Source organism: Nymphalis io, chromosome 19, assembly GCF_905147045.1.
Source record: "Nymphalis io chromosome 19, ilAglIoxx1.1, whole genome shotgun sequence".
Lineage (NCBI taxonomy): Eukaryota > Metazoa > Arthropoda > Insecta > Lepidoptera > Nymphalidae > Nymphalis > Nymphalis io.
In genome coordinates, this window is record NC_065906.1 from 1,591,218 (window position 1) to 1,606,168 (window position 14,951).

Below are 14,951 nucleotides of genomic sequence, written 5' to 3' on the forward strand. Positions count from 1 at the left end.
TATGATTTATAGAACATGTAGACAATGCTAAAAGATACACAGATTACAAGACGTACGTACGCCGACAAAATACGATGAAGAGTCCAGTAATTTTATTAAAGGAGGTCGATAATCGTTCTCAATATTTGTCATCGTTTATAATATAAAACAAATAGCTAACAAGAGCGATTAGCAATATTATGAATCCCAATTTGATTAAATGGCAAATGAACCATTAAAAGATTTTATGCATTAATCTGGAACTGTTCCAGATTCTAATTCTATATTATACCAGCAAACAGTAAAGTTGTGACAGCTAAGCTAAATCCAGTGGCCAGCTATCGTAAATGAACTCATTGTTAATTGGTTTCCAAAAGACATGGATCAGAAACCAGAACTCTCGTCCATTATCCTTTGTCCTTTAACGTACTATCTCCTTAGCAATCCAGTTACCCATTCCCTTGATAAAACCTCATTCCTTTATCCAGGTGGAAGCTGCTCCTCAGAATATTCAGTGCACACAATGATACCTTTTGGAATCGATGTCCGGAGACGAGCTAGTAACTATTAATTCTACTTTTAATGAATATATTTTATCTGTAGATGCGCTGTAGTCACAGAGGAGATTTTTGTATCTACCCTCAATTCATCATTTTTTGTGTCGCAGGGTAAATTTTCTGGGATCTTAATATTGGATTATATGGAAGTTTTACCCACTAAAACTCCGAAATACTCGTCCTCGACGCTTGTCGGGAAGACGTCGGGATTGTTTTAACAAGCATATTTAAGATAAAGATAAGATTTTTCTAAGGAATGACAGTATCGTATTTCGCAATAAAATGATATAAGAAACAATATTTTTTTAAGTATATAATATATAAAAAAGTACTAGAGTTGTTATCTGTACATTATAGATGAATATATCAATGAACAGTAGCTTCTATAAAACTTTAACATGAAATATTTGTAGGAATATATCGTCGAGATGGTTCTGTAAATTAAATTGAGCGAAGAGCTTCCTATGAAAATTATATCTGAATAGATAAGATTTATGTATAATACGGTGAAAGCTAACGGTTATTTTATTTACCCTTTAGCCAAAGTAGAAAGTCGAACGTATTAAAGTTGTATTAGACTAGGGCTGTCGCCTCTATGTAACCTAGAATGACCTAAATGACAAAAGTGGGGTAGTCTATTTAAAAAAATTTAATAAAATAACCGCCGATTGACCATTCGATGTTGACCGTGATTGGCTTCACCGTAACCGTAACAGCCTGTGAATGTCCCACTGCTGGGCTAAAGGCCTCCTCTCCTCTTTTTGAGGAGAAGGTTTGGAGCTTATTCCACCACGCTGCTCCAATGCGGGTTGGTAGAATTGACTATTGGTAAAAATTGTCTTCACATTGACAAGTAATCTCAATCTTTCAATAGCTAACTATATCTGTTATTAAAATGGTAGCTTGATTTTGACATATTTCAAGATTATTTTATTTGATACGGAACACTCGATAGTTACTCTTCCGTTAAATATTTAATATTTATTATTTTTTTTATTTTTAAATTATATTTTTTATTATTAAATTTTACTGGTGGTAGGGCTTTGTGCAAGCTCGTCTGGGTAGGTACTACCCACTCATCAGATATTCTACCTCAAAACAGCAGTACTTGGTATTGTTGTGTTTCGGTTTGAAGGGTGAGTGAGCCAGTGTAATTACAGGCACAAGGGACATAAAATGTTAGTTCCCAAGGTTGGTGGCGCATTGGATATGTAAGCGATGGTTGACATTTCTTACAATGCCAATGTCTAAGGGCGTTGGTGACCACTTACCATCAGATGGTCTATATACTCGTCCGCCTTCCTATTCTATAAAAAAAAAAAGGAATACTTTGTATTGCTATTTCCAGTTTAAATGATGAGTGACTCAGTTTAGTTAAAGGCACAAGGGACGTATCATTTAAGTGCAGGATTTTTTATATTTGTTACTGTGAAAATATTGGTTGATAACTTAATATCACGTCGCCCATTTGCTCGTTCTGCCTTCCAAATATAAATTTAAATGAGCTTAAAGATTTAAGCGTTTTGAAGATTTATTCTAATTTTGAAATAGTAATGTGTATTATATATTTAAGTTTGCTTTAATTACACATAAATGTTTTATTTCTTTCATCTGTAAAAAATACAGAAACTTAAAGTCACGACGAAACGACTTCCAATAAGATACTAGATATAGATATATTTTTTTAATTCGTTAAAAAAAGACATGACTTAAGATTATCAAGTCTAATTTACATCCAATATAGCGCGTAGTTTTAAAAAGGATGTGCCCTTAATAAACCGGGACGGCTGGCAGCCCTACGTTAGCCCAAATACAGCCGAAATTGTGTACTAGCGTGACATATCATATGAATGTTACCATTACAATAATCGTGTTCAACTTGTACAGAAATCATATCGATCTCGTAAATTACAGTTTATTGACCTGACGATTGACATTAATATAATAAATAATAAATACATTTATTTCAGACTTACAATGTTTCCATATCAAATTGTGAGTTTCAAATGTTAGACATTACTTATAAACGTGGCTTAGTGAAACGCTGATTTCTCTCTTTCTGTCATCATTGATTCGACGTTCGAAAGAAAAAGACATGACATTTTTTAACTAATCGCTCCCTTAAACATATTAGGTATATTCATTCAAATATTTGAATTTTGGAATATTTACGAGTAAGCCACGGGGGAGTGCAACCCTTCAAATATTCCAAAATTCAAATATTTGAAGGGTTGCTCTCCCCCGTGGCTTTTGTCTTTACAAAAACACTATGGGCAGATAATCTTGTTCTGTCAGTTTTCTGTGACGTAGGTATTGCTTTATTTGAGCAATATCTCATTTGTCTCATAAACGACATATTGTATTAAACAAAAAATATACTATTTTTGTACACAGATTTTGTAATTAACATCTTCCTCTTAGATTATTACTTATTTGGTATTATAAATGTGAAATACTCTTATACGAAAATTCAATTCAATCGAAAGTTAATTCATACTTTTTTTCTCAAAAGAGTTTTTTTTCGTATTTAGTTGAACAATTTCAATTATTGCTTTTTACCATCTGGCTTATCACAAGTGCATATCTCTTGAAACGTCAGGCGAAATAATAATAAAAAGATATGACGTAGTTGAAACACTTGTTATAAAATAGAAATAATTCACTTGTGACTGTATGGGTTATTCTTACATCTGTAATTTTAATATCAAACATTAATGATATTAATTGAATTGGTAACTTTTCAAGATCGAATTACATTATATCCAAGATTATTTTAATTTTTCTTTTCGTTAATAGATGGCGCCAGTTGTCTTTTTAAATTGTGCTATAATTATATATTTCTGTAAGTACTTAATAAGGCTTGGCCTATTTAAAACGTGAGAGAACAGTAAAGCTATCTGACCAGAAGTACAAATTCCGTGGTGTTATACGAAATTAAGTACAGTACTACCGGGTTACCCCAAACAATATTAAATATGGCGTATTATTAAGTTCCCTAATTCCAACTACTTAATTATTCGCGAATAAGTAATAAACGGGGATAATTTACATTTGGAGACTCGGAGATTGGAGACGGACTATGGAATTATTCGATTAACATGCAAATGGTTTATTGCAGTGGGTATTTTTAAATAGCAGCACTTTTTTAGTGTCACTAGACAGTAAAAAGTGCTGCTAATTATTCAATTTAAATATTACCATACTTGATTATATAGACGATAAAAAAGGTTGTAGTTAGTACCTAATTGTAGATTTTCACAGATGATAATATGTAAAATTATATAATTAAATTTATAAAATTAATTATTTAATTTGATTTGATTAATAACACTCGTACAAGAAATCTTGCGGGTTCCTCTTGATGTAATCTACATTTCGTAATGGTAAATAATTAAAAACATTATCCTCTTTAGTTGCGGCGTAGTCGAATAAAAAATAATAATGGGCATAAATTATAATTCTTATTTTCTAATCGATAAAGCTAGATGAGAACAGTGATAGCTAGCTAGGTTACCTTATCAACAATCGCTCCAGTTTTAGACTTTGTTCGGCTAAGTAAGTCATCGCTAACAAGCAGTAACTGGCTTTACAAGGTTTAATTTGTTAGAAATACTTTAATGTGTGTTTATCTGGCACTGGATATTTTGTCCCGGAAGACAACTTTGTTTAATCCTAATTTGTATATAATTAAGTAAATATTTTTTAGTTTTCGCGCCATCGTTTCCGAGCACTGAGAACGAAAGACAAACGAAGAAACATACGAACACATTTTAGCATTTATAATGGAGAAGTTCTTTTTATCGAATCTAAAAAGCTAGCTAGATATTTAGGGTATATTATTATACAACATAGTTGCACTTTCTATTCCCTATTTCCTATAGCCCTATGATACCGTAATCCATTATGACTGGAGAGAGATCAGTCAGATATAAGTGGATCTATTAATTATAGACTGCTACTGTAACTCTTTGTTGGCGCGTCCACCTTATACAAGCGGGCGACGCCGCTGGCAGAAAATAGTCTTGAAATATTGGAAGCTACTTAACATATTTCCTCAACTTAAAAGTTTATCGCAGTTGTAATATAAATATTCAAATATGTTTTTTTGTACTTATAACATTTATTGAGCACCACATAACATGTATATAACCAAAAAAAATTCAATAAGTACACTTTATGAATATATAGTACATATATGCTTAATAGGTACAAAATGTTAAATGTCAATGTATATTGAATAATGCGTTTGATAAAATATTTATAATGAGAAAAAGTAACAGCCTATGAATGTCCCACTGCTGACCGAAGCCTCCCCTCCCTTGGAGCTTATTCCACTTTGTTGTTCCAATGGCAGAGTTTTAGTGAAATTAGACACATACAGGTCACATACAGGTTCTTCGCGATGTATTCGTTCATCACCGAGCACGATATGAATTATAAACACAAATTAAGCACATGAAAATTCAGTGGTGCTGGGAACCCGTGAACATCTGTCAAGGTTCACGCGTTCTAACCATTGAGCCTCGGGTCTGTAAAATATTTAATACAATAAAATAAAGATGACGATCAATGTCATATTCGACGGAGAAAAAAATATCGTAAATATATGTGCAAAGGTGGAATGAAGTTTTGTTACTTTTCCAAAAACCCAGCAAGGTATTTGGTAGTAGGGCTTTGTGTAAACTCGTCTGGGTAGATACGACGCACATATTCAACAGCCAAACAGCACACTGCAGCAGCTGATATAGTAAGATTATGTATCTTAAAATCTTATATCAACAAATACGAAAAAGAAAACAATTGTGTGGATTTTTTTCCTATTTGTACAAAACAAATAGTTAAAAAACAAGTAGCCGCATTCGCTTGATCAACATGTGCGTATCAATTCTATTGCCTCGTTTGTCTAGTGGCTTGATATAAGGCCGCAGATCCCGAGGTCCTTGGTTCAAAAATCGTGCCAGTATAAATTTACAACCGAAGATTCTCAGTAGCAGCCCGATGTCTGGAAGTTGGAAGTGTAAACATATCAGTGCCTCGAAAAGCACGGTTCGCCGTCCCATCGGATAACGAGAGTTGGATTCAAGAGTTTACGTTTGTGTATACTCTTGTGCATTATAATATGTCCTGCACAGTTGACTTTTGTCATTAGCTGCCGTGTCCGAAATCGGTCAGGAGGACATCATTAATTCTTCTAAAAAATTGTCACCTTATCGCAATCGAATATAAACGTTATTGTTGCCATTTATCCTTTTTCCTGTACTTTAATTTAATTATCGATTATTGACGTTAATTAACATTTAAATTGGTTTTGAGAGTCGGCGAAGTATCGAAACTTTGTAAGTAAAATTAAAATATTTATATAAGTAGTTAAGTGGAATAGTTTTTTCCTATAAATAAAGATATATTAATCAAAAACTGTTTTAGTGCATAATATGATAATAGCAAATCGCATTGAATATGTAAATCTAAGTTTTGTTTGTATTGTTTTTCAAAATACTAAGTTACGCCGAGATGGCCTAGTGGTAAGAACGCGTGAATCTTAACCGATGACCGTGCTTTACAGTGACGGAAAACATCGTGAGGAAACTTGCATGTGTCTAATTTCATTGAAATTGCCACTGCCACATGTGTATTGGCACCAACCCGCATTGTAGTAGCGTGGTAAAATAAGCTCTCATCAAAAAGGGAAAGGAGGCCTTAGTCCAGGAGGACATTCACAAGTTGTTACTAACTTACGTATTTATATAATAATAACTCATTTCAAGTTATTTTTCTATCGCTACACCGGATATTTTCTAAAAACTATAGTGCTACCATTAATAAAATATTCCAAAGTTTACGACTTTACCGATTTATATGCAATGTATAAATTAAATTGCAACTTTATTAAGTACGTCAAAGTTGCATGGTTACAAGAACCTCGGCCTTGTGGGCCCAAGGTCGAAGCATTAGGTTTTTTACTCCGTTATTGTACAGGGCTTTGTACGTTTGGATTTTGTAATCAAAGAAACTAATGCTATGACTTGCGTTTCAGTGTTTCACATTTAGGAAATTCCTAAAGCGTAATCACATTACTGCCGATTTATATTTAGAAAATGATAAAACAGGTATTTTTTTTATTTCTTTTTTACCTTATCTATTTATTTAAATACCAAGATAATAACTGACTTTTACATATTGTTATATGCGTTTTAATTAAAAGTGATTATTTCTTAAATCTAGCAACACTAGATTGTTGACCATTAAAAAAGAAAATATACATAAATCGTATCATTTCATTAATAAATATATAATTTTTAAGTACTTGTATTATTTTAAAACATTGAACTATCATAGAGGTAAAAATCAACATTTTTATTCGCTCGACTCGTTTCGTTTCGTTTTTAAAAAGATAACAATTTTTATAGAATAGACAGGCGTCATCAGGGCCAGCTGATGGTAAGTGGTCACCACTGCCCATAGACATTGTACTGTAAGGAATATGAATCCTCCATTACATCGTCAATGCGCTACTAATCTTGGGAACTAAGTTGTTTTGTCTCTTGTGTCTATAGGTACACTGGCTAACCCTTCATTCCAGAATATAGCAATATTAATAAGTATTGCTGTTTTGAGGAAAAACTGAATGAAGATAAATATAGAAAACATGAGGTTTCCTCAATTTAGTGGTATTTTCGTTTGATGGTTTGTTATCACGCTTACACGCTCTCTTTGGTAAATATGTTTCTATATGTCACGATTGAGGGTGTTTCGTAACTGCCTTTACTAATTACCTATTTAGATTTAGGTAACTTCGATAAAATACTTATAAATGTTCAAAATTAATAATTCTTTTTATGTTAGGACATTTTTTAAGTACCAGCCTGTAACTTTCTAACAGCTGGGCTATAATAATAAAATTTGCTTTTTAGGGGAAGGTTTAGATCATATTAGACCACGTTCTCCAATGAGGTTTGGAGAATACACATGTGTTAGATTTTCATTTACATTTAAGAATTCTAAATTCCACTCTTACCACCTCGTTTTCCTGCCTCGCACTCTGTGGAACCAGCCTTCTTCGGCAACTTTTCCGAAACGACATGACATAGACACCTTTAAGAAAAGAGCGTACTCATTCGCTAAAGGCCGGCAACGCACCTGCATATCCTCGGGTGTTGCAGTGTGTTGTTGGGTGTCCATGGGCGGTGGTAGTCACTTTCCATCAGGTGAGCCTCATGCTCGTTTGCGCCTTAAACATGAAAAAAATTCTGACATTTGCAGGTTCCTTCACGATTTTTTAATTAGTCGCCGAGATGAATTATAAGCACAAGAAATTTCAGTAGTGCAAGTCTGAATTTAAATACACAATTGTCGGTTAAGAGTCACGTATTATTTATATATACAACCCAGGACATTTTACAAAAATATTATAGTATTTTACTGTTTATATGCAAAACTTAATCGGCTTTATCATAGTCTTAAGTATAAATCAACATTATCATGGGCTATTAATAATTGCTGAAAGATTAACTTTTTTAGGTGGTTTGCAAAATCGGTAACTTGAATTCTACACGTTTTAAAAAAAAGGTGAAACGACTAGAAACGTTACATAAATGCCATTAGCGTTTATGTAATCTTTAATAATACGAAGTATCAACATGTATTTATAGAGGATGGAGCATTAGACAAGCTATTTCCTTCGCTACGAAGATTGATGGACTCGAGCGCAACCAACAAACTCTAACCTTTAGTGACTAGCGTGTTCGTGGCGCGTTACAAAGCGCTCTTTTAAGATAACTGCTAAACAAGGTCGCGATAAGTTCTACAGCCTTAGATTTTTAATAGATTGTAAAAGCATTTTTCGATTATGCCGTACTAAGGTAAAAGAAAATAAGGCTGTGTTGTAAAACGTTATCGATGTAGTTACGCGTTTATAAATTGTACCTATTTTAGATAACTATTTTTAGATTAAATTTTATACACAGAAAAAAATGAGAATCATTTTAATTTAATCTAGATAGATTTCTAAACAGAAAGAGACATTGTTTTTTTTAAATATAGGTAGGTGGACGTGTATTTGGGCCCTCCGTTGATGACTTATCAAGCGCATAGCAAAACTAGCTCCCATATCAATAGCAAAAGTTTTTACTCCTAAAATAACTTTGGTATTCTGAAATACATGTCCAGGTCCCGGGGAGAGCTACACAGACTACGTAGCGACGCGATGGTACCGCGCCCCAGAGTTGCTGGTCGGTGACACCATGTACAGCACTCCTGTGGACGTGTGGGCGATTGGTGCGTGACATACCTATTTATTAAATATATTTAGTTATAATGTATCGATTATTGAGTAAATCTGTATATAACCGTTTGTTATTTTGATTTATTAATCAGATCTTACTATAAAATTGAACTATAAAAAAAGTACAGTAAGACAGTTCACATAGTACGGAGGGTAATATAAATCGAACTTGTGTTGCTTAGCATTTTTTACATACAACAAATTATTATTTTTCCTTTATATTATATATTTTGTATTAGAAATAGGCTAAGTTATAATTTGGATTTAATATACATTTTGTATGATTGTCCGCGTGTGTGAAAATTTTTATCTGCCTTTTTTTCCATCGGTGTACTTTAACTAATGAATAAGTTTGGCTTTTATATTCATACGTCTCTCTTGTAATTTTTTTAGTACATATTTGTTTTAAATTAATGTTTACGCCGAACTAACATCTTTTCTTTAGATTCATTTAACAAACGATAAATGCATCTAAAGAAAAGTTATCCACTTTTATCGTTTATTAAATGTATTCAAAGAAAAGTTTTCCACTTTTAACACTGTAATCTATTTTGTCTGATCAATTATACAAACTCACTTTCACATTATATATATTCAGTAGAGAATCTAGACAGCGTGATTCAGGAAACTGACAGATTTTATTACCGCCATCTATCGCTACCGAATCACATGCCATTAAACAATTAAATATATCTGTTGGTGACATAATTATCGATTAATAAATAAAAAATACCGTAAAATATCGCAAGTATGTTATTTTAATAATTTTGTGGCACAAAATTAGCATAAATATTATGAGTATATACATAAATTAGAAGTTGGCTTATTTCATAGTCTAGGTCCTAGGATTTCAGCCTTTGGTCACGATCAGACTACTGTTTTAAAAGCTTTATTTTTTAACTCAGGATGTGTTTTTGCGGAATTGTTATCAAGCGAAGCTTTGTGGCCTGGGAAAAGTGACCTCGACCAGCTGTATCTCATCAGAAAAACTCTGGGTGATCTTCTACCGAGGCATATGACAATATTCTCTCAAAATACATTCTTTCAGGTACTGTTTTATAATAATAAGTGAAAGAGATAATTAATACTTAATAAAATATAAGTGTAAGTATTTTTTAAGAGATGCATAGCTGTGTAGGAGATTTATAATATACAAATGTGTGTTCAAATAGCAGCGCTTTTTATTCCCTCTCTCTCATAAAAGCTTGATAAGCGGCAGTTTGACTCGATTGGACTCTCTCCAATATGTGTATATATTTACGTATTTATTGAGATAGGTATAGCTGTTATCGACTACCTATAAAAGGTATCGTTTAAACCGATGTATGCGGAACAATAACGTCTAACGCAAGTGAAATGTGGTGCTACTAATCGTATAGAATAAAATAGATAATTAAAAAATGTTCTAGATATAGAATAAAGAAATGATCTCGTCAATAATATATTCTTATATTTATTAATTATTTTTAGGGTATGGCATTACCAGAACCGAATACGTTGGAACCCCTGGAGAAAAAGATTCCGCAACGTTACGCTAACAACGAATTGGTAGTAGATTTTCTAAAGGTGAGTTGAAATCACCAATAGATAATTCCACATATTAAAATTACACTTTTTCAGCTATGTTTTTTTTTATAGAATAGGTAGATGGACAAGCAAGTTCGCCAACTGATGGTTAGTGGTTACCACTGCCAATGTCTATTGGCATCATTGGCATTGTAAGAAATATTAACCATCACTTACATAACCAATGCTCCACCGACCTTGGGAACTAAGATGTTATGTCCCTTGTGTCTGTAATTATACTGGCTCATTCACCATTCAAACCGTAACACAACAATACCAAGTAGTGCTGTTTTGCAGTGGAATATCTGACAAGTGCGTGGTACCTACCTAGACGAGCTTGCAAAAAGTGCTACCACCGAGTAAATGTCAATGTATCCATTATAAATAATATAATATTGAAAAAAAAAGGCTTTATATATATATATATTATGAGCAATCAATGGATGAAAATTCTATCCCTACTTGAAAATAATAGCTAGAACAATGGTAGTTACTTATGTTGTTGTATAAAAATCATCTAAATATTTTTGCCTATAAGATTATCCTGTGGAGTTGTACCCAGGACGCTGGCATTATTATATCTCTACATCACTAGGATCAGTCTCCGAGTTTAGTGAGCGACAGCTCTTGGGTCACTAGAAGTGTTTTTAAAACTTATATACATTTTGAACCGCGTTTTTTACGTAATTTTTATATCATGTCTATATTGTTTTTTTTGTTTTTTGTTGTGTTTTAACTTTTTATAAATAATTTGTGTTTTATTTACAAAAAAGATACATAAAACAATTTATTTTTATCGTTGTTTTAAAATAAACACCATTGTATGTAGATATGATGATGAGAATAAACAAAATATATTTATAATAAATGCGAAAGTACTGTGTTTGCTATCTTGTTACGACTAAACCACTGAACTGATCTTTATGAAATTACAACAAAGTAGGCTGGGAACCGTATAGGGACTGACTGGAAAGTCAAATTACGACGCGGATAGTGTCACGGGGAACAGCTGCTTTTATAAATATTTATTCGAAGTGAGCTGCATGATTTTGGTCTTTCGAGCCGTTTGTTGTTTCAGAAATGCTTGGATAAGGATCCCATGATGCGATGGACTTGCGAACAGCTGCTTCGGCATCCTATATTCGAGAACTTTCTCTTCACAGTGCCGCATTCCGACCACGATGACTTCGAGAAGACGAGAAGGACACAGGTAATGTATAAATTAAACATGATGATTTTAAACACTAATACACTATTTTAACGCAATGTATTTTTAATCTCTAGTCTCTCAAGTTAACACCTTTATTAAAAAAAATTAAAGACATAAATTCAAATGGAATATTTGAATTTCAAGCAATATTAATGCAGTTAAGTCACATTGTCAGTTTACGCCTACGTCTAAAATCTGTTTAGATTAAATTAATATTTAGATTATTAAGTATTTATAAAATATATTAGAATCAAGACGTACCTAATGACTCAAAAATACTAAATTGTTCTAGCTAAACATGCTTCCCAATTAGTGCTCTTATAATCGATATTCATATACTTACTTTTATGCATATAACACACACACATAAAATTTTGCGGTTTGTCCGTGCTATATATTTTTTTTAAATTGTAAATCTTTGAAAATTGGTACTTAATCATAAAAAGTCTAAGATTATAATTTCACTAGCAATTTATTATACTTATAAAATAACTAGAAATTCACGGCGGTGACGTCAATCATCCACATTTATTTTTATAGCTAGGTATGTATATATATAGTTTAGGTTATTCAGATTTACGTCAGATTATGAGCTGTCAAACCATAACTATAATGTTTCCCTGTAAACAGCAAGAATATCTAGATCACGCTGAAGAAAATAATATAGACAATTCTTCGAACCCCACGGAAACCACGCTGTCAAAAGTCAAAGGGAAATGACAGCAGATTGCTATCAATAATTGCCGTAAGATAATTACATTGTCGTGTTATATGTACTTAATGTACGTTTATGTATCAGTAGACGGTTGTTGTATTTGAATTGTAGATAAGGGCGAGCTTTTGCTGTGACATTGTTCTCATATACATTGAATATAGTAAATATTTATTTTTATGTGATTAAAGAGACACAATCAATCATCCAAATAGAAGATGGAATGAAAGATAGACGAAGCGTTAGGTATATTGCTTCCCCTCCCGATTTCAACGGAGTCCTAAGCCGAGGTCCGGCCTCAAAGGAGGCACCCTTAGGACGTCCGTCTCTCTTGAGCCCTGTGTGGCTCCCAACATCCGGCTGAGTTCAACTCGCCCATCCCGCCCGGTGACGCTGTAGAGGCCAGTAAGACCAACAGTATTACACAATTCGAAAAAAAAAAATAGTATATTGTTGGGTATATAGATGCTCGAGTAGATAAATAGAGAAATACATTATCAGGAGAAAAGGTAAATACCTAAAGTAATGAATGTTTAATATAAGAACGCTAGAACGTAAAAAACACGTAGGATAAATCGCCATAACTATTTATTTATTTAGCTAGATATTTACTCTATAATATTATCAAATTTGCTTCAGTAGTTGTTTTAATATAAATAATGTTTATTATTTTTGTACAATAAACGGTAATTAAAATTAAATGACGTGCTATAAATGATCCAATGATAGGCTAAGGCCTCCTCCTCTTATTTGAGAGGGCCTGGATCCTATTCCACCAAGCTGCTCCAATGCGATTTGGTGGATAAACATGAGGTCGATTTTCATCAGACACATGCAGATTTCCTTACGATGTTATCCTTTACCGTCGAGGACAAGATTGTGAACCTGCTATCTTCTGTTGAGATTGACATATTTACCGCTGTGCCATCTTGGCTCCAAGTAAATTACATGTCATTTTGAATTTAATTTACCTATCTTAAATTTGCGTCTATACATATAAACGTTGTTTTGGTGCTGATTAAATAATCAATGCTGTGTCTTCTTATTTCGAATGTCATATCAATGATGCCAGAACGAGAGAAATCAGTTATACTTAAAAGTAAGGCTTTAAAGCTTAAAAGTATACTATTTAAAATAACGCAACGTTACCCAAGATTTATAGAATATAATATAAACGTCGTGTTGCGGTCATACAACTATTTTGCATATAGGTTCAACCTATTGAGGGTTAAAAATGTCAACTCGTAAGCTGCATTACGCGAAAAGGTCAACCCTTCATCATATCTCTAATCTACTGCAGTGAGCCAATAATCGCCATACGACTATTGTTACTGGTTCGTCTCGGTAGAATTTAGTTTCCAAACCAGATGTTACTTAAAATTAAATCTTGTAAAATGACGATTAAAAATTGCTTGTAATAATATCCTCAATAAATGAGCTAATTACGTTAATTTTGTTTTTAAAAATACGTCATTAGAAAAACAAATACTAAATAAGCAATCAAAGAACGTCTGTAGAAAGTCCAGTAAAAATAATATTGTTTATAGATTGTATTTATGTCATTTAACTTCAAACAAGCTGATTATGTAACAAAATTATTTATTTCATAAAAAAAAAATTGTATAAGTTGGTATTGCGAATACTATTGTCTTCAAAATGCTTTTAGCAAAAAGTTGAATCGGTGTCTGAATAAGTCTACAATCTGACAAAATTGTACAATTTTCTATAGAAATATTGTCAATTTCTTATATAGTAGGTATAGTGCGCTTGTATTCCAAGTTCACATAAGCGATATAATACTTTCAAATGTGTAAGTAAAGTCATTCTTGGGGAAGGGCACGTTTACGAAAATTCATTATAAATAATGGTCTGAATGCATTTTGTAATTTCTATTTTGTAATAATGCGTAATACTGTGTGTATTTTATATTTTAAAAACTTGCCAAATGGTATTTTGTAATTTGTATTTTAATTGTAAGCAAGTATGTATTTTGCACAGCCCTGGATAAATATAAATTGGTTTAAATATGGAACTAATCCTAAAATTCCAGGTGCAATCATCCCCAATGCTGCCACAGCTGATAGTGACGGAGCGATCACAGCCTAAAAAGAAATCCGAGATCGAGTCGCGCGGCCACTTGCCCACCATATGACAAGCACCACCCGCGAGACAGCGGATGTTATATTAAATATTTATTCTAATAAAGTGTTTTTCATTATCAATTTTATTTAAATGACGATTACAATAATATCACTATTTTTATAAAATATCTAGGTGTCAACGAGTTTGAGTCGCGCGTGTATCTATCGTTTCAATGAATATAAAAGCGAGTAGGATAATAAATATTTAAATTTATTTTTATGCAGTTTTATTTTCCAAACAAAATCAGGTATTTTTTTTTAAATTAGTTGTAATTAAATCATAATAAATATAAATAAACTTCACTGCCTGACCAGTCATGCTCAGCAGGGGAATAACCTACTGCACAGGAGCCAGATAGTATAAAAGGTGCTCTTTACATTCTCTATTATGACGACATACCATTGGAAATTCCGTGCAAAATCTATGTACTTAAATATTAGCCCAAGCAAGGATTCAAACCCAGGATAAACTGCATCATAACAAGGCTAGCGGTAGACGAATTAG

General features: G+C 32.7%; 1 protein-coding gene across 1 annotated transcript in view; it reads left to right on the plus strand.

Moving 5' to 3' along the window:
• The window catches only part of LOC126776215 (cyclin-dependent kinase-like 4), a 32,863-nt gene extending 18,123 nt beyond the window's left edge, over window positions 1-14,740 (plus strand). Inside the window, exons 5-9 of the mRNA XM_050498525.1 lie at window positions 8,703-8,810; window positions 9,723-9,865; window positions 10,288-10,383; window positions 11,462-11,593; window positions 14,356-14,740. Coding sequence (XP_050354482.1) covers window positions 8,703-8,810; window positions 9,723-9,865; window positions 10,288-10,383; window positions 11,462-11,593; window positions 14,356-14,457 — 581 coding nt within the window. The 3' untranslated portion in view covers window positions 14,458-14,740. The remainder of the gene's footprint in view (window positions 1-8,702; window positions 8,811-9,722; window positions 9,866-10,287; window positions 10,384-11,461; window positions 11,594-14,355) is intronic.
• The last annotated feature ends 211 nt before the right edge of the window (window positions 14,741-14,951 follow it).